Source organism: Adiantum capillus-veneris, chromosome 25 (assembly GCF_014529385.1).
Source record: "Adiantum capillus-veneris isolate H3 chromosome 25, ASM1452938v2, whole genome shotgun sequence".
In the NCBI taxonomy this organism is placed as follows: Eukaryota; Viridiplantae; Streptophyta; class Polypodiopsida; order Polypodiales; family Pteridaceae; genus Adiantum; species Adiantum capillus-veneris.
Window position 1 is genome coordinate 893,324 of NC_140955.1, and position 19,209 is coordinate 912,532.

Below are 19,209 nucleotides of genomic sequence, written 5' to 3' on the forward strand. Positions count from 1 at the left end.
GGGATCATAGACCAGACACAGGGAATTGCAATTATGGCTGACAGACCAGATGATGTGACTGAAGAGGTTTCCTCTTCACAGGGTCAACAGACACATGAAGTGGGTGAGTCCTCAAGACCACCACAAACAGATGACGATATATTCAGGACCCAGTTGGTTACTGCTGTGGCTATGTTCACACAAGTAATGCAGAATCCGAGGTTTTTAGCCTTTCTACAACCTCCTGTTCCGTCTCAGCAAGTTGGGTCACTGGATCATATTCAAAAGCCTGTTAAGACTCGAACACAGGTGATTCATACCGCACAGTCAATGGAAACACCTGTACACTTGACGGAGAACATGCAGTCTCCACAACGTATGCCTAAGGTGCAAGAACAGGTGGCTGAGATGCCAGTTTTTCAAGCTGTACCAATTCAGCCCGCCACCTTTCAGCAGCCTATAGCTGGTTCTAATGGGCAGGGAAGCAACTTACAGGCTATGCAACAGGTCTTCCCACCACATTCAGTACACCCTGGCTATTTTGGAGGTGGATCCGTATTCCAGAGCATGGCTGGTCATGCACCTGGAAATCAGTTTTATACGCCAGGAACAGTGTTTGGGGGTGCTCAAACGATGATGCCTAACCCCATGTACAGTGTCATGGGTATGCAACCAGGGTTTCAAAGCACTCAGGGACAATTTGGGATGCCACAAGCAAATTTTGGTATGGCTGGAATTACAAATCAGCAGCCAAATATGGCATTTCCAGGTCAAGTTAATAGCGGCCAAGGAACACAAATGAACCCTAATAGTGTTCCCATGTTTCAGTCACTTCCATATGACAATTTAACGCCGCTGGAGAGGCCAACTCCGTACAAAGAAGGTGGCAAAGGAGTGTCATTCACGACCTTTACAGGGTTTGATGACAGGAAGAAGGCTCTTTCATTCCTCCAGCAGTTTGATAAGGCCTATGCAGGGGGAAACTTTACAGAGGCTTCAAAGGTCCGCAAGGCAGCCACTTTCTTGACAGGGAATGCGGGACAATGGTGGACAACTTTATTGCTTCAAGGGCAAGCTCCGTCCACATGGATTTACTTCAAGCAGATTTTTGCAGCAGCATGGTTATCTGATGATTTCGAAGCAGATGTCATGACAGAATGGCACCAGCTAAATGCTGCCACTTGCAGAAATCTGGATGATTACAATCGGAAGTTTTGGAAAGCTCTACTTCCAGTAACTTCCTATAGGTTTGTGCCATTGACAGAACAGATTGAAAAATACTGTTGTGGCCTACCCAAAGGATTGAGAAAATACTGCACGAAGACAAAAGTCACTACTTTGACGCAGCTCATCGAGGTAGCAAACACTGGCAATGGTTTGCTCAAAGGAAAAGATGACTTCAGATCCAGTCATTGTGTTGCCAGATCTTAGGAAGTCATTTGTTGTCCAGTGTGATGCCTGCGGTAGTAGCATTGGTGCTGTGCTAATGCAAGATGGCAGGGTAGTAGCCTATGAGAGCAGAATTTTGCAAGGGCCAGAGATGACCATGCAGGTCTATGAGAAAGAGTTACTGGCTGTGATTCATGCGCTCTTAAGTTGGAAACACTACCTGCTAGGTGCAGATTTCGTTGTCCAAACGGACCATCAGACCTTGCGATACTTCTTGACACAGACAAAGTTATCTGAAAAGCATATGCGATGGGCAAATATCTTGTCCATGTTCCATTTTCAGATTGTGCATGTGGAAGGCAAGAAGAACGTTGTGGCTGATGCCTTGTCAAGAAAGCCACAAATTTCAGCTGTGTCGATTCCTTATCATCATGAACTTGATGATATGAGAGAACAGTATGCAAATGATGAAGATTTTGCAAGGGTCTTCGAGCAACTAATGGATGGACAACGTCATGAACACTATCTTCTTAAAGACGGGTTCATGATGATGCATGGCAGATTGTGTGTCACAAAGCCATTGCGACGCAAAGTTATGGAAGAGAGTCATGTCCCACCGTATGCAGGGCATCGTGGTATCGATGCTACAGTGAAAGCGGTTGAGACATTCTTCTATTGGCCTACATTGAGAAGGGATGTGGATGCCTTTGTGCGAGAATGCCTAATATGCCAAAAGGTCAAGTTTGACAGGCAAAAGGCACCAGGGTTATTGCAACCACTACCTATTCCAGATAAACCATGGGAAAGTATTGCTATGGATTTTATCTTTGATCTTCCGAGAACGCAGACAGGAAATGATGGTATTTGGACCATTATTTGCAAATTCAGCAAACAGGCTCATTTTATTCCTGTCAGGAAGAAGATAAAGCCAGATCAGATGGCACGCTTGTTTATGAGCAATATTTTCAAGTATCATGGCATGCCACAGTCGATTGTCAGCGACCGTGATCCACGCATGACAAGTTTGTTCTGGAGAGGCTTGTTTGAGAATATGGGCACCACGCTCAAATTCTCTTCGTCATTTCATCCTCAAACAGATGGGCAGTCAGAAGAGGCAAATTCTACTGTCCTAGATCTGCTGAAGTGCTATGTGTCAGAGCATAAAGGAAAGTGGGAGCAGTATTTGCCATTGGTGGAGTATGCATACAATAATACAGTGCATTCATCAACTGGCAAGGCACCTTTTGAGATAGTTGAAGGTGGCAAGAAAGTTCCTCCCATACTGCATACAAAGGACAAGATATTTGAAGCAGATAAGTATGTTCAAGACATGGATGAAATGTACAAGAAGGTCAAAGTGGCCTTAGAAAGGACTCAGGCAAAGCAAAAGAAAGCAGCTGATCGTCACCGTCGTGAAGTGGTATATTCACTTGGTGATTGGGTGCTTCTACGGTTTGAAAAGGCAAGGTTAAAGAAGATGAAGGGCAAGGAAAGACTGTTTCCAAAGCTCAGCATGCGTTACTATGGGCCTTTTCAAGTGTGCGACATAATCAGTGATGTTGCATATAGGCTGAAATTGCCTGACAGTTGGAAGATTCACAATGCGTTTCATGTGAGTCTTCTCAGACCCTATGTGGGTGATGTGCCAGAACATATGCCAGCTGAAGATCAGCCGGAAGTCGAGGAACTTGACGAGATCTTGGTCCCTGAACAGATTTTGGCACACAAAGAAAGGAAAGTGAAAGGCAAGGTTGCTAGGCGTTACTTGGTAAAGTTCAGAAACTATCCACCAATGGATGCTAAGTGGATGGAAGAAGGTGAACTTGCAGAGTCACCAACTGTGTTATCACTTTACCTGGAAGCCTTCGATTTGCAACCTACCTTGACCCCTTGAGTTTCAAAGCTACATGGATTGTCAGTGTGACAATGGCTTTTGAAACAAATGATGTACATGGTATTTAAAGTGAGCTCAAATCAAATACCTGTTACATGAATGTTAGAGCTGTACAGATTGTCAGTTTGGCAATTGCTCTTATGGAATGTCCAAAAGTTTGGTTAGTGCTATAGAAGTGAGTATTTCTTGTCAGTTTGTCAAGGATACAATGATTGCTTCTATTCAGGAGTACATGTGTAACTGCATTCTTAAACTGTCGGTTTGGGTATGCTCGAAAGTGTTACGGGATCCAACGTGTACTATAAGACAGTGGCAAAATGTGCAGCTACCATTTTGTCATTGGAAAGTTAGTGACTCAAAGCAATGGCAGAGTGTGCAGCTACCACTATGTCATTGGGACAGGGTTCACACGCAGGCAATACATGAGTCGACGAGGTGTTGAATACACCAGGGTTGACAATGAGCATGTATGTGTCGTATATGTGTCGACAGGTGTTGAATACATCAGTGTTGACAGTAAGCATGTACGACATAGATGCAAACGAGGACGTTTGAGATTTCAAGAGGGGGGTATGTCACCAGCGTGTGACTACTATCTATCCTTTTTGTTGATTTCTTTCTTATTATCTATTTACTTTCACTTTTTGGAAACACCCCTCGGGAAATCTAACTGCCCTGCATTGCATAGCTAGTGTGGAACTGTCCAGAGGGAGTCCAGGCCTGAGGGCAAGAGAGCACTAAGGTTGGACAAGGACTATGGTTAGCCAAGTGGGGTCATTGACTAGCCAAAGTGGAATCCTTTGCTACAGAGGCTACATTTCAGTTTTGGATGTGGCCGCAGTGTACAAAGAGGGTCGGATGACCTAGAAAGATACAATGGCAGCATCTCCTAAAATTTAGGGAACTGCTATTTTGGGACCTGAAAATGTCTTCGCGTCATTACGTGCAGTTTGACATGGGGATCATTTTGTTACTCTGTGGCCAAGTCAACAGAGGCTGCAGGTGAGATATTTTTAGACCCGAGGGTCTAAAGCGGGAAAATGCACAAATGAGTGACACTTGGCACTCTGAGGCCAGTTTACTACTTATAGAGAAGGCAAAAACGTGATTTATAGCTGGGAGGCTCATTTTGCAAGTCTCTGTCACAGGTTAAGAGCTATGGAGTGCTTGCTTTCCCTCTTATGCACAGTGCGGTGCCAGGAGTGATGCCCTGCACGCTACGCACTGCTCTCTCTCCCCTTTGGCAGTATGTTATGCCCCTCTAGTGGGCTCTTCATTTGACCAATGTACAATTGTGTGGGTTCATGCGCGATTGCCGAGGCAAGAGCCTCTTGCACAGGTACTGGATTAGCTAGCGGCTAATCCCCCCGCAGGTACAGGTGAATTCGGAGAGGTTTCACGCCAGAAATCTCGTCCGATTCAAAGGGCAAGTAGCCCTACAGGTGCGGGAGCTCGAGGACTTGCTAGGGATGCGACCGGCACGCGAAACGGAGCCCGAAACAGCGAATTACAGCCTGCTGTGTATTTTTGCAGGTTTAGGGTTTTGGCCCTAAACGGACCCTAATACCCCCAGGAGGTTCGGGGACGCAAGGGGACCGCTGTACAGGCGATCTGGCGTATTTTCAGGGCTGAAAACAGAGAATTCAGCGTGCTGCAGATTCTCGCCAGGTTTTGCAAAGTGCCCGTATGCGTCGGGAAAGTCAGTCAATGCGTGGGAATACTGACCGTGAAAGGTTCTAGTACAGTTATGCTGCCGAAATCGGGCTGGAACAGTGGAAATTCAGCCGAGTTTGTGCGGGGCAGCTTGTAGGAACCACAGCGTTTATTCCCTCTTTTGAACAATAAAGAAATACCGAAAGGGGCGCCTAAGTTAGGGGCCAATCTGGTGTCTGTCTACTCATACAGGTGCAATCTAGCAGCCTGTATCCCTCTCCCCTTTGTTGTGTCTTGAAAGTACAGGTAAAATAGACGACTAATAATGGGTGAAAGCTAAATCAAGGTTTAAAGTAAAGTCTACCGCCCTTTTTGGATTGAACAGGCCGGTTTCAGCCACTATAGTGACAACTCGCCTAGAACAATCTCATGGTGGTCTGTGTGATGAGTGGAGGAGAAACTACCGAGGGGGGGCATAATGCCAGGTAATCTGGCCACCTGTAAGTGTGAAGAAGAGTGGAGATCGGGCCCAACGCCGAAGGAACTCTCTCTCTCTCTCTCTCTCTCTCTCTCTCTCTCCAATGATGTGCTAAAGCCTAAAAGTTTGATTCAAACCAGCTTTTATTTCCGATTGGCCATGGTGCCCTCCCGATACATTGGTATCAGAGTATCACTCGTTTGCTATTCTAAAAAGCAAATCGGTCCTACATGAACCTACAATGGTAAGCTATGGAGTTGGATGAAGAAGAAATGACAACAAAAGGAAGAGATGAAGAAATACGAGTTCGTCTTTGCCCTCAAAGCTCTAAAAACATGCTTTTTGACGCTATTCTATGTTGCAAACGCCTCTAAAAATCTCTTCAACGGATAAGAATTTGGATATGTAGCAGAAGTTAAAGTCAATCTGTCACAAAAGGGTGACGTGGCATGCTCCTGTACACTCAAAGAGTGACAACAGACACGGACAAGCGCCGACAGGCTGACGTGGCATGTTGTACGGACTGCCGTACGGATCTCCGATATTTGCGGCGTGAAAAGCGCTAGCAGTGCTAACATGGCCTGCTGTACGGATTCCGCTTTTTACGCTGACACAGCTGTACGGAATTCCTGATTTTACGCTGGCTGAATTTTGGGACAGCTTTTGAGCTAGTTGCTTTATTTTTGAAAACTTTTAAAGTTGACAACTTTTGAGGCTCTGGTTTTGGGCATCCGTTGTGACCAATAATTGAGTGGGCAGGGCCTCACTTCTCAGGGCATCTAGACGCAAAGTCTAAGAGTGAGCACCCTCCCACTCTCTTGTACTTTGAACACAAATTAATACAAAAAGAAATACCGAAAGGGGCGCCAGTCTTTGGGATATCTCTAGGCACGGAACTCCACCGGCCCGTGTCGACTTAATTGTGAAGTGTGAACTGTTTTGAAGTGAATCTCTGCTGTGTCGCGGTAGAATCTTGACTTAGGGTGTCCAAGTTTGTTACACAATCCTCTCACCGAGCCCTACGCATTGATGCAAATGGATTTTGATTCCAACAATTTCGAAAAATTAGGGTTTTCAATAGCAAACTAGGGATTCTGCAGCACGTGTCAAAATTATGTTTTGGGTGCTTTTCGCAGACAACAAGTAGCAAGATGGTGGAACATGGAGTTACAAGCATAAAACCAACGAGAAGAACCACTTGTTTAAATTTTGATGGGATTTTAAAAATTGTTTGCAAATTGTTTAGGATGGATTAGATTTGTTTTGAACTTGTTTTATGCCTATTGAATTTGTTGGTTTTGGTTTAAATGCTTGTTTCAATGCTCTTGGATAACCTTTGAACGACGCAGACTTCGGTCTGAGGAGCTTCTAGTTGTACTTGGGACCTCTAAACGGCGCAAAATGCGGTCTAGGGAGCGTTTAGTTGTAGATGGAAACCTCTAAACGATACAGGTTGTGACCTGGGGAGCACGGGAACCCTCTGAACGATGCAGACTTCAATCTGAAGAGCGTTTGGTTGTACCTGGATGTCTTTATGTTATGTGTTTACACATGTAAATTTTGTGTCATCTGTAAAGCATTTTGAGAAGCATATGAATCTGGTGCATCAATAGTTCCAAACTGGATGAGAATGCTTGGGTATGTGATCTTGATGCATCGAGTCACCCCTTGAAAGGATCACTCGGGTCTCGATGTGATGGCTAATATTACTAGTCGGAATATCAAGAGCTCCAATGCGGATGAAATGACTTGATGAAAATCTAATTGTAGAACTGTATGGTATAATGCATGCTAGAGAATGTGTTGCCTGTCTGGAAATGAGGGCCATTGACATGTATGCATAAAGGCAGTGTTTGCTAAAGAATCTGCTTGAGTTTTGTAGGTCTAATCGCAAGCAATTACTCTTCTTTCGAGGCAAGGGGAGTTCTGAGTCTACAAAATTCAAATCTGCCGGTCTCCCAACAAATACCCTATGACCAATAAATGGGGGCGCCTTGGGATAGAAATGCCATCTCACCATGAATACATAAAGTGGCACATTTATGCCACATCAGCAAAAAGTGCCAAATGGTTGAAACTTGCAATAAACAAAGAATCTAACCCCATAAAAACCTAGGCATGTGGCCCTGTGGGTCCTGTAAGTCCTAGGCATGTGGGTTCTGTAAGTCCTAGGCATGTGGGTCCTGTAAGTCCTAGGCACATACATGGCTGGTACCACCAGCAAAGGTACGTCTACCCCACATAAAAACCTAGTTATGTGGTCCTGTAAGTCCTAGGCATGTGGGTTCTACCTCAAGCTAGCCTCTAGGGAAGGCACATACATGGCTCGTACCACCAGCAAAGGTACGTCTACGCCACATATGGCTGGCCAGACACGGGCACAAAACAACCCACTCCTTAATCGACTCCTGAGAGATATCAAAGCCACTACCAGGATTGAGTGAAACTCTTAACAAGATGCTCGTCAAATACTAGTTAAGAGACTCACTACCACTCAGTCATCATCAAAGGAATGGTGGTGGTGTTGTTCGACCAAGCAAAGAAGTTGCCAAACCAGATACTGAGTATGGGCTTCCTCCGATTGTCATAAAACAAAAGGACTGAGACAAGCATATACCTAGATGAATCCAGGATAAGCCCAGATTCACCTTTGAAGGAAAGTGTAAGGTATAAGACCGTGGTAGTCACCCACAGGACTGACACAAGCATCTCCAGCACTCGAGGAGATCCTTCAGCAATGTCTTTCTGCCTCTGATGCCATGGCACTTCACCGAAGGGTCGTGCTTCGATTTGCAAAGGACAAGGAAGCAGTTGAGCTTTGATACCACTGTATCAACTTCCAGAGAGTGATCGGAAGAAAAATGATGAACTATTGATCTCTACACACTTGAATCACTTTACGTCTTAAAATACAACTTGAAACATATCTGAACTTACTGAACAGACACAAGCGAGTGAAGTTAGAGCCAGAAAATGTTGGAGCAAGATAGCCCTCTACACAAGTGAGTAGCCCCTGTCAGTACCCCAGTTGGGTATTTGTTTATTGATTGATCTCTTCAAGTATCACTGCCGGTTGGAAAAAGTCCGAGAACAAGTGCGACTCTGTGTATGCACTCTCGACATCGAAATCCTATGTTCAGAAATTTCAAACATCAAGTGAATGCTTTATGAGACTCAGATGTATGTATTAGTACAAGAGTATGCATCACACCTAGGTGATTCCAGGATAGGCCCAAGTTTACCTACAGACACATGACCGGAAGTACTCATCCACAAGACAATAGAACCATTGTTTATCAGGACATGGCATTCACTTTTAGAAACCAAGAGCCCATGACAGCTTTCAGTTTCTCGACATGTAACACCAAGAAAAACAAGTAGAAAAAGAATACCCGAGACGATAGGAGGCGATGAAGTCCACCCAACATTTGCTGAGCCTAAATGAGCCTGCCCGGATCATTTCGGTGCACGATGTTGCATGTCGCAGTGAGCCTGCGATCGTCAAGTCGTAACTCTCTACAATCCCAACATCTAGTTGATGTTTCAAGGCGTGAAGTTTAAACTCCGGCAGGAGGCTGCAGATCCGCGCGCGAGTGCTAGAGGAGAGTTGTGTCCCGCCAAGCGCTTGGAGGAGTTGCAGCACTTTGGGCTTTCACGCACTGTAAGTGCAATGATCATGGTCTCATGGTCTCACCATCTCCTGTAGTTGTTGCAAACGATGCGCACAAACCTGCATTACAGGCCTAATTAAAGGCAGTTCATGGAGTGGCGATGACACGTAGGGGGTACCCAATCCTTTTTAATCTCTTATTAGCACGAATCGGGGAAGATCCCTTAGCTGAGTGAACGAGGAAGGAAAAAGGAGAGGGAGCGTGTAGCGATTGAGTCAGCCAGCGACGGACCCGGCATGGCAGGAGGAGGGGATGGACACCATCTTGCAGAGCCAACCCGGCTCAGGCGAAGAAGGGACTGCGTGCATAGCCCAAGACGTGCAGAAGGCGAATACGAGGCCGAAAAGATTCTTTTTAAAGCAAACTTCGAACGTCTATCATCGCACGAGAGCAGTTTCCCTTGTGGTTTACAGTGCACTGGTTGGGGTTTATTTTTGCCCTCGGTGCACGTTCGAATCGTATGTACCTTTTTAGAGGGTTAGTGTGAAGGAGTTCAGTTCTAAGGAATCCGAGGATCTCATATTTTGCAAATTGTTTTATTAGTGGGTATCTACCCGAGATACCTTCAAACCGAAAGTCGAATACCAGAAGAATAGTCGGGCATGCGAGGTAGGAGGAGGGAGGGGGCAAGGCTTGGCGCAGGCGATGGCGCATGGTCAGTTGCTGACAGCTGAGCCGGAGTCACAAACAGTCGTAAACACCGGAGGAGGGGGTGGCATGAGCAGCAGGCTGGGAAGCGAGCGCACGACAGAGAAAGGGGGGGCCTTCATTATTTTTTTTTAAAGATTGGGTGCTTGGTTATTGATCGACCGCAAAAATATTACAGTATTTCTCTTTAGATTCCTTTGAATCTTGATAAATTTCTTTCTTGGAATTTATGAGGAAGTCAACAAGTTAAAAGATCAAGATTAGGAGGAGAAATAAACGCTAAAAGAGAAGTTGGTTACATTCCAAATACCCTCTCTTTATATGAGAAGGGAACAAAAGATTTTTGACCTTCCAATGCCATGAGGCTTTTCATCTTTTACACTATCACCTTTCACTTTTTATCGCGTAGATATTTCTAAAGGTTTTTTATTTTTTTGAAATTGGGGAGACCTACTGATAACCTTGATGCTCGACCGCATGGCTTAGGCGAAATGTTCTTTGGGATCGTCCAGCTCCCACGTTCGATTTTGCCGCACTGTATGTTGATTTTGGTGGGGATTTTACTTCATATCGACTGGCTAGGAAAGGGATCTTATTAGATTCTCTCCAATAAACTTGAGAAGCCACCAGTAGGTAGCGTTTCTTCTTTTTTAAACCAATTTTCCCTTTGCAACCCGCTAAAAGGCGTCTTGACTTGCTGGACAAGAAGCATGCTCTACAAATAATGAGCATTTTCTACTTCTTTATAGCTCTTGTAGCGCAACACCGAAGTCCTGTAAGTGTTGTGGATGCTCGATGGAACCTACTTTTCACAGCGCAGCGAAGATTTAGACCCCCTGCAAGCACTAGGCGGGACGAGGCAGCTTCTTCTTCTTTTTTTAACAGCATCGTAGCCACCTAGCCTTAAGAAAATAGAATCTTGGATGTAATGTGGGAAATGAGCCACTATGAAAAGTCGTGGAACATGAGTATATCTTGCAAGATCCCTTGTTTTGGTTCAAAATGGGAAAAGAAAGGAGGGGCCACAGGGCGATGATGCAACCGGCAAGGGGTGTAGGTACGAGGAGGCCATTAAGGGCGGGTGCAGGCATCACGCGAGGGAGGGGCATGGCGGACCAACGCGCAAGTTGGCAGTGTAGTGTGCGTGACGGAAGGGAGATAAGGCGGCAAATCTTTTTTCTATGAGGTAAATTGATCTCGTGGAATCACGCAAGCTCTTTCGATGAGTTGTTCTAGTATGTCGGGAGCTCAAGCCGCGCATGCTACATGTCCCTATTTTGGAAACATGTGCAAAGTGTTTCAATCTTCGAAGACGAAACTTCCAAGCTTCTGCCTAAATAATGATGGAGTAGAACGAGTATGTGCCTACGATCTTCAAAAAATACCAACATTAGTATGGAGCCAATATTATGGAGCAATATATATGTAACAACATACCAAGTCTCTTAAACATGTTTATAAGTCCTTGCACAATCCTTCCTGCATACCATCAATTACCAAACCAAATGTAAAGCTATGTGTACCATACAACCAAGCCTCTCAAACAAAAGCATAACCCACCCAGGTACTTGCAAAAGCCTTTCTAGAAGTGAATTTAATGTAGTGGCAAAGCCAATCATATTGTATGTTCCTATCAAGTAGATTAGTGGTAGCTATCATGCCTTGAGAAGATATTTATGATCCCATCGCCACTTAGATTGATCAATTGCATCATGCGATTTGAGAATAAATAATGCCTAGGCCTCTTCCTACTAGAGATGCGCAATCGTGACAATCTTATAGCTAGTATGTAGGAGCACCCCCAACAATGACAAGCTAGATAAACAAGGCAAATAGTGAGAAAAATTAATTTACTAGAGCCACCGCCATCGAGATTGTCCCTCTCCTTACCCAATTAATTGACTAATCATCTTCATTTTATTTAGCCCTTGCATTTAGTCTACATTTTGAATTTTTAATTATCCAATTACTCTTTGTGAAAGACATCATTTGAAGTGTGACTTGTGTGTGGAAGAAGTGTTGCTCAAGAGCTTTCCATTGAGCCTCTAACCTCTACATTCCAAAGCCCAACACCCTCTTAAATCCATCACCCATTCTCTACGAAGGAAGCTATGTTCTTTAAGTGCATTGGTTACTGTGTCCTATAAATCCATGGCAAGGCAGGTGCTTCCTAGTTTCCATGGTGGTCTTTTGGATGGAAGTGTGCTTGTAAATTCCCAAGGGATTGCTTCTTTTTTACTTGAAGTTTTGTTGGGGTTCTTTCGATGCCATATGTGGTGTTGATCTTGTGTCTTGAGTGCTATTGGGAGACATTGCAATAGAGGTGCCCCTTGCTCTTGTTTACCCAAGACGTGTACCATAGCTAGCTTCCAAGATTGGAATTGTCTAACATTCACATCAATCACATGATTGCACACTCACATGTTATCAATTTCCTCAATTTCTATGCATGCACACACTCAAAATTAGGTGCGCACACACTTGAATTTTATGGAAGTTTTTTTTTCTTTTTCTTGCATTACACACACATTGATCTTTATACACATATGCACTCTTGTTGGACATTAAGCTACACATATGATTCAGCAATCAACATGAACCATTAATTTTATTCCAATGCAAAAATAATAGGCAATAAGTGTAGGTCTTAATTATACATTTAATTTTAGCAAATAATTAGCACACATAAAAGCAAATCAAGAATAGAAGCATTGGAGGCTTGGGCCCATTGAAAACTACGCTTGGTTGGCCCACATCATCAACATTGGACTCTTTGATGGGCTATACAGATTTATACTAGCAGATGCATCACACAGCGAGAGAAGAGGCATCAGTGGATCCCTTGCTTAGTTCTATTTAGAGCTGCCATTTCACCCTCTCCCATGTATTTATTCCTTACCTAGCATATCCTCAAGATGCAAGTAATTACTTTCATAGAGAGCATATTGTACACATATAGCATGTTAGCCTACCTTTTTGGAGCCCGTAGTAGTTTTCTTTGTTGTTCATTCATGATACTAGATGGACATGGACAACATTGTATGATTTTTGTCTGATAAGCTAACATAGTGGAATGAGTTGGTCACTTGGCATATATTCCAGGTTAGAACTTCAAATCTAGATGCTGTATATCAGATCAGATGGCATGAATAGAATCAAACTTTAGATGACAAGACAAAAAACCAGAAAGAAAACTAGACTAAACTGAAAGAATAGAATCATATGATAGACAATTGGAACTGAGATATTCAAATAGTTGAGTTAGAAGTACAAATGATAATGCATTGAGTTTCGATTATAAGAATGTACAAGAGTTTCAAAGGCTTATGAATACAATAGAGCTCTGCTCAAGACCTACTAATAGAAGGTAGAGTGACAGAAACACCCTAAAATGAAAGGAGCGTGTCCTATTTATAGGTGCCCATGTTGGGTTCAAATTGACTATCCAATAGTATGATTATTGACTAGTAATTATTAGAGCTACTGATCATTTCATTGTGTATTCATCGCTTCTAGAGAGCCGGTTCCTGGTATCTACATCCTCCTCCCCTTTCTTGAATTTGGCGTATTTTCAAAATTCCGGACTCTCATCCAATGTCAACGTTTGCGCTTGGGTCTTTGTGTATTTGGAGCTTTCTTTAGTGTGGCCTTTGGTGCTTCCTAGGGTGGCATCTGAAGAACTCCTGGTTGAACTTGACCTCGAGGAGAACTGAAAACAACGTTCTCTTTCTCAATAAGTCTGTAGCTCGCTTCCTACTCCAGTTGCTCCAGTCGATGTGTAAGCATCTCTACTTCATATGGTGTCAGGGCATGCTAGGTCTTGGTATCAAAAACTTTTGTGCAACCATATCCTTAGTCAGTCGCCATTTCTCAATGGTTAGAGTGGAATTCTGGAGCTTTAATTGTTATGCACGTTATTGGAGCTATTTGATTGTCTTTGTGTCCCGCTTCCCATGACATTATCCTATTCTTTTGTAAGGCATGTAGCCTATCTTGAAGTCTTTATACCAGAGTAGTGGTGATCGTAGTACCTTGTCTGTTTACACCATTAGCTTGTACAGATGTGCCAGCTTGCTTCATCTTGATTCTTCGTCGTCTGATTTGGGCTCTTTTGCAGCTTGATAGCTATCTCTAGAGATGTCCAGGCAATAAAATGGTTGTGGAAGTTGAAGTGCCCACTGCTTTGACGATAGTTGGTTTGAAATTCTTCTCAATTATAGTAGGTATTGGTTTCTTTGCCTTAGCACTTAGTCGATCCCAAAATTTATTAATGAGCTTTTGCTTCTTGGTTGTTGGTTCTAATGTTCTGGCAACGTATTTCTCCAGGTCCCGCTTTGTTCCTTGGGTGACTAGTGCCTTCTGCTCTGTTTGGGTTTCCAGACCCGTAGTTTGGTCCTTCTAGGCTTCTATCCCACTCAACTTCAGCAAGGCATTCTTGACATTCACATGTTTTGAAATATTGGTTACTGAGTATATATGGTTTTTGACAGTTTTTCTTGATCTTCCTGCACAAATTTGATGGTGATAGTTTCTAAGTACTGAAATGAAACATGAAAGAAAAAAAACAAAACGATACAATTTGAAGTTGAAATGAAAAATGGTACAACACTCTAAAAGTAATGAGAAAAGCGGTGAATGAAATGCTTTTGGCTATCTCACTCACAACCCTCTTACCTCTCGAGAGTAGATCCAATGAGTCCTCGACTCAACCAAGCACTAAACCCCATGTTTAGCTGCTGATAGCTAAAGTGTAAATGTAGTGGAAATCAAAATCAAATTTTCTAAGTAAAATCTACGAGTCGGTCAGTCACCACCTAAGGATCACTATCCTCGGTAGCGGCGCCAATGTTAGTCGGTCGCCATGATAGACGTCTATAGCATAGCTTTTCGGCACTAACATAATGTCAATACTCGAGGAAGTGACTCAGAGGGGGCATGGAGACCCTTTGAGGGTGTCAATCTCGAGAAGTGAACCGACGAAATAACTCTATCTGTAACACATGCAAATCTCTCGCTCTCAGTTCTGGAAATTTACCTATGTCCTATGCCACTGCACTCCGTCATCAACCCATTTCTGCACTCGAACGGAGTCCACATGCTACAAAACCTTAGGAGGAGGTCAAGGACACTTAGGGGCACTATCCTACTAGGTTTGGTCACATTTTGAGGATGTACCAAAATCATGATTCATCATAATTTAGGTCTCAAAAACTGCAACAGAACCCATCAAAACGGTCACCCTAGGGTCTAGGAACCCTCTTATAGTTGAAATGTCAAAAAACACTCATTAATGCACTCAGATCACTAGACTTAGCCTACTAATGCGTAGTCAAAAATCACAGTAGAATCGACAATGAGCATACTTGAATGAAAGAGTATTGAACAAAGGACACATTGCAAGTTTCAAAATTAAAATGTCATTACGAGAGCTCAAGATATGAGGATTACAAGTTGTAGAAAACAAGCCACTCTTAGGCGTACGCTTGAAACTCTTCAAAACTTGATAATGATCATAATGTCACTTTATAATTTAGGCTTTATACCAGGGCTCTCTTGGCCAGTGGCCGGCCATACATGACTCAAACTCATTACAGACTTTATAACTCAACTTCTCAAAGCTTTTCCATCTTTTAATCAGAGATGATCAAAAATGGGCTTTCGAAAAAAGAATGGGAATACATCAAAAATCTAGGCTCATGAAAGAAGGGGTCGACTTGAAGGGCACTTATCTGGTTTGACTGCTAACAGGGAGGATTAGGGAGGGAAAGTGATATATTGAGGTCATTTTTTGCTATCAATTATAAAGGAAAAATGTCTATATCCTTCTCTCCTTCCCTACAAGCACCTCTTTTACAAATGACAAGTTGGCTTCATTGTTCACTTTCTCTCTATCTCTCAACCCTCTATTTCTCTCACCTTAAGCTACTATAGTGGGTGAGAGAGAAGATAAGGGGAAGGGGAGTTGGGGAAGAAGAGAGAAGTGTGTGTGTGTGTGTGTGTGTGTGTGTGTGAGAGAGAGAGAGAGAGAGAGAGAGAGAGAGAGAGAACTTAGAGATATTGAAAGGGAAAGATATAAGGTGACAGAGAGAAGCAAAATGGAAGAGAGGCAATAAAGTAAAGCCAATAGGAAGAGTTACTGGGAGGTATAGTTATCACTAGAAAAAAGTGCTTAAAAAACATTCTTTATCTCTCTATCTCCCCTCTATCTCACCTCTCTTTCTCTCTCCATCTCTCAGAGAGAGAGAGAGAGAGTGGGGGCTAACATTGGTAAATGATTAAAAATGTTAAAATTATAAATATTACCTTTATCTCTCTCTCTAGATCTTTCACTCTCTCTCTCTATCACTCTCTCCTTCTCTCACGCTCCCTCTCTCCCTCTCTCTCTCTCTCTCTCCCCTTTAGCTACAATAGTGAGAGGAAGTGCCCACTATTGTAGCTAAAGGGGGGGAGGGAAGAGAGAGAGAGAGAGAGAGAGAGAGAGAGAGAGAGATGGGTTGAGAGAGAGACAAAGGGAGAGCTAGAGAGAGAAAAGTGAGGGAGAGGGAAAGGTACTATTTATAAAATGAGATTCAAATGTCTTATGTACATTGAAATGGTTGAGCAAAATTTATGGATGACAAAGCTTCAATATGGGAAGCTTTCAAGAAAGTTATTTGTTCTTGTGCCGAAGAATCCTTTGCCATAAAGCATGTCCATGGTATCAACAAAGATAGATCAAGCGAAAGATGATTCGATAAAGAATGTCAAGATGCTTGAAAGTCCTTGATAAAGCTTGATGCAACTGTGGACAAAGCTAACTATCAAAGTCATTCACATACATACAAGGCATTGATTCAAAAGAAGAAAAGAAGATGGAAAGTAAAGCAACAATTTTTTCAAGTCCAAGAAAAGGCACATGCATGTGGAAGATTTTGAAGAAACTTGAGGGACAAACGAGTTGAGAGTTTTGGTAACTTGAATCTTGTGGGTATGTACACACATTGTAGGCAACTATATGAGCAACCAAATGCTAGAAGAATGCCATTTTATAGTTTACTCCCATGTAGGTCCTCTTTTTTCACTATTGAGGATGTATGTGGTGGGCTCAAAAACTTGGCCAAAAGTAGGAGATCTTCAAGGTATCAAGCTGGAAATGATTAAATGGATGGGAGATTTTACATATGAGTCTATGTGTAATATTGTTCACCTTGCACTTTAGCATGGTATGCCTTATGATTGGAGTACTAATTGGGTCAAGCCTTTGCATAAAGGAGGGTACGTGAAGAATGTAAAAAACTATCCGACTATAATGATTGGGTCTCTTATGGCAAAGTTGTTTGGGTACGTATTGGAGATAAAATTGAGTGATTGGGCTGAAGAGAATGGCAAGTGTGCAAAAGGACAAGTGGGTTTTTGTTGACGCCATAACACTATTGATCATCTTGTCACTCTTTGTGATTTCATGTAGGAAATTCGGTAGAAATAAAAGAAAGCCTTTGATATGATTCCACGTAATAATTTGTGGAGAGGGATGGAAGAACTCCAAGTGCCAAGTAAGTTTATGCTTGCAGTTTATCAAATCTATGAGAAGGTGATGTGTCAATTGTGCATGGGTAGAGGAATTTAAGAAATTTTTGCAAGCATTGGGGTTAAACAAGGATGTCCGTTGTCACCAACTCTCTTTTGTCTACGCATCGATCAATTGGAACAAATGGTACTTGAATTTATGCAAGAAGGAGGCATTGAAGAGGTCACTATTTGCAATGAGATAATCATGCTTTGTTGTATGCAGATGATATAGTGGTTTTAGCACACACTTTAGAGGATGCACAAAAGCTTATGGTTAGTCCTTGAGAACTTTTGCTTGCATAGTGGGTTGATTGTGTTTTGGTTATGCTTGTGAAAACCAACCATAAGGGGAAGCCATGCATTGTGTACAACAATGAGACACTTGAGGATGTTGAGAGCCTTAAGTACCTTGGCCTTGAGGTTCCGTCCAATCACAAGTGGCATGAATGCTCTATGCATTGTTTATAACTGGGAAAGGGAGTGTACTATGCATTTGAGAACATGTGTAATGCGAGAAACATCAAGTGCTGGGTTCTCAAGAAGTGCCTTTTTGACACATTGGTGACATGGGTTCTTCTTTATGGAGTTGAAGTGTGGGGCAAGAGCATCTCAAAGTCTACTTGGAAAGAGTTTGAGAATGTCCAAAAGCGTTTCTTACAAACTTTCTCCAAGTTAAGACACAAAAAACATATATGTTCCTTCTTCTTGAGTCGGGATCTCTTCCAATTTAGGTTATAGGCATGGAAAGGGTTGTGGCATACATGATAAAGATGCGTAAAAACCTCTCACACTGACTTCCTGCAATTGCATGGGAAGCAAGCAAAAAAGTTCAAAAGACGCATAAAAGAAAGATCTCAAGAAGTACCTTTTTGACACATTGGTGACATCGGTTCTTCTTTATGGAGTTAAAGTGTGGGACAGGAGCATCTCAAAGTCTACTTGGAAAGAGTTTGAGAATGCCCAAAAGCGTTTTCTTACAAACTTTCTCCAAGTTAAGACACAAACACCATATATGCTCCTACTTCTTGAGTCGGGATCTCTTCCAATCGAGGTTATAATCATGGAAAGGGTTGTGGAGTACATGATAAAGATGCGTCAAAACCCTTCACATTGACTTCCTACAATTGCATGAGAAGCAAGCAAAAAGTTCAAAAGACGCATAAAAGCAAGACCTTGAGCAAGGGATGGATGCAATACATAAAGAAATGGTTTGGGAGATGGGAGGCATTACACTTGCTACATGATGCCTCAATCGACTCTCAAGTGAATCAAGCTTTTCTACAACACTAATGTATTACAACTTGGGAGGAATTTGGTGGGTCATGCTTCATACATTACGCCACCCATATTGCCCCCAACTACAAAACCATGTTCTTTGCTGAAAGAGGAAACCGTACTCGCCCTTACATGCTTGAGCCTATCCTCTTGTCAATGATATGCACTATTGTAGCCATTCGGCTTAGCTTCCACCACCTTCGATGCGAGACAGGGTTTTGCTGCAATGGAGAAGAGTCAGATCAATTGTTCACATTATGCTCACTCCAAGTTCAAGATATTGAGTAGCACACACTACTAGAGTGCTTAGCTTTTGGTCACATATGAACTTGCTTCCCTCACATTTTTAGCCATGACATAGACCTATACACTTTCCTCTCCCAACCGCAGTGTGGGCTCTCCATTGTGACTCTCATCACCACAATTTTGGAGCATTGAGAGTCACTCATCAGCCACACACATGTAGCTTTGGTCCCATAGGTCATATTTGACCTTCGAGGATGATAATAAAATCTATCTATCTATCTCTCTCTCTCTCTCTCTCTCTCTCTCTCTCTCTCTCTCTCACACACACACACACACACACACACACACACACACACACACACACACACACACACTTCCTCTCTATCTCTCCTTACATTGGAAGGAGAGATAGAGAGGAAGGGTGAGAG

General features: G+C 42.9%; 1 protein-coding gene across 1 annotated transcript in view; it reads right to left on the minus strand.

Annotated features, from left to right (window-relative positions):
* Positions 1 to 9,450, minus strand: part of LOC147424307 (uncharacterized) — a 57,133-nt gene extending 47,683 nt beyond the window's left edge. Inside the window, exon 1 of the mRNA XM_086500830.1 lies at positions 8,786 to 9,450. Within this exon, the coding sequence (XP_086356956.1) occupies positions 8,786 to 8,821 (36 nt within the window). The 5' untranslated portion in view covers positions 8,822 to 9,450. The remainder of the gene's footprint in view (positions 1 to 8,785) is intronic.
* Between the last annotated feature and the right edge of the window lie 9,759 nt (positions 9,451 to 19,209).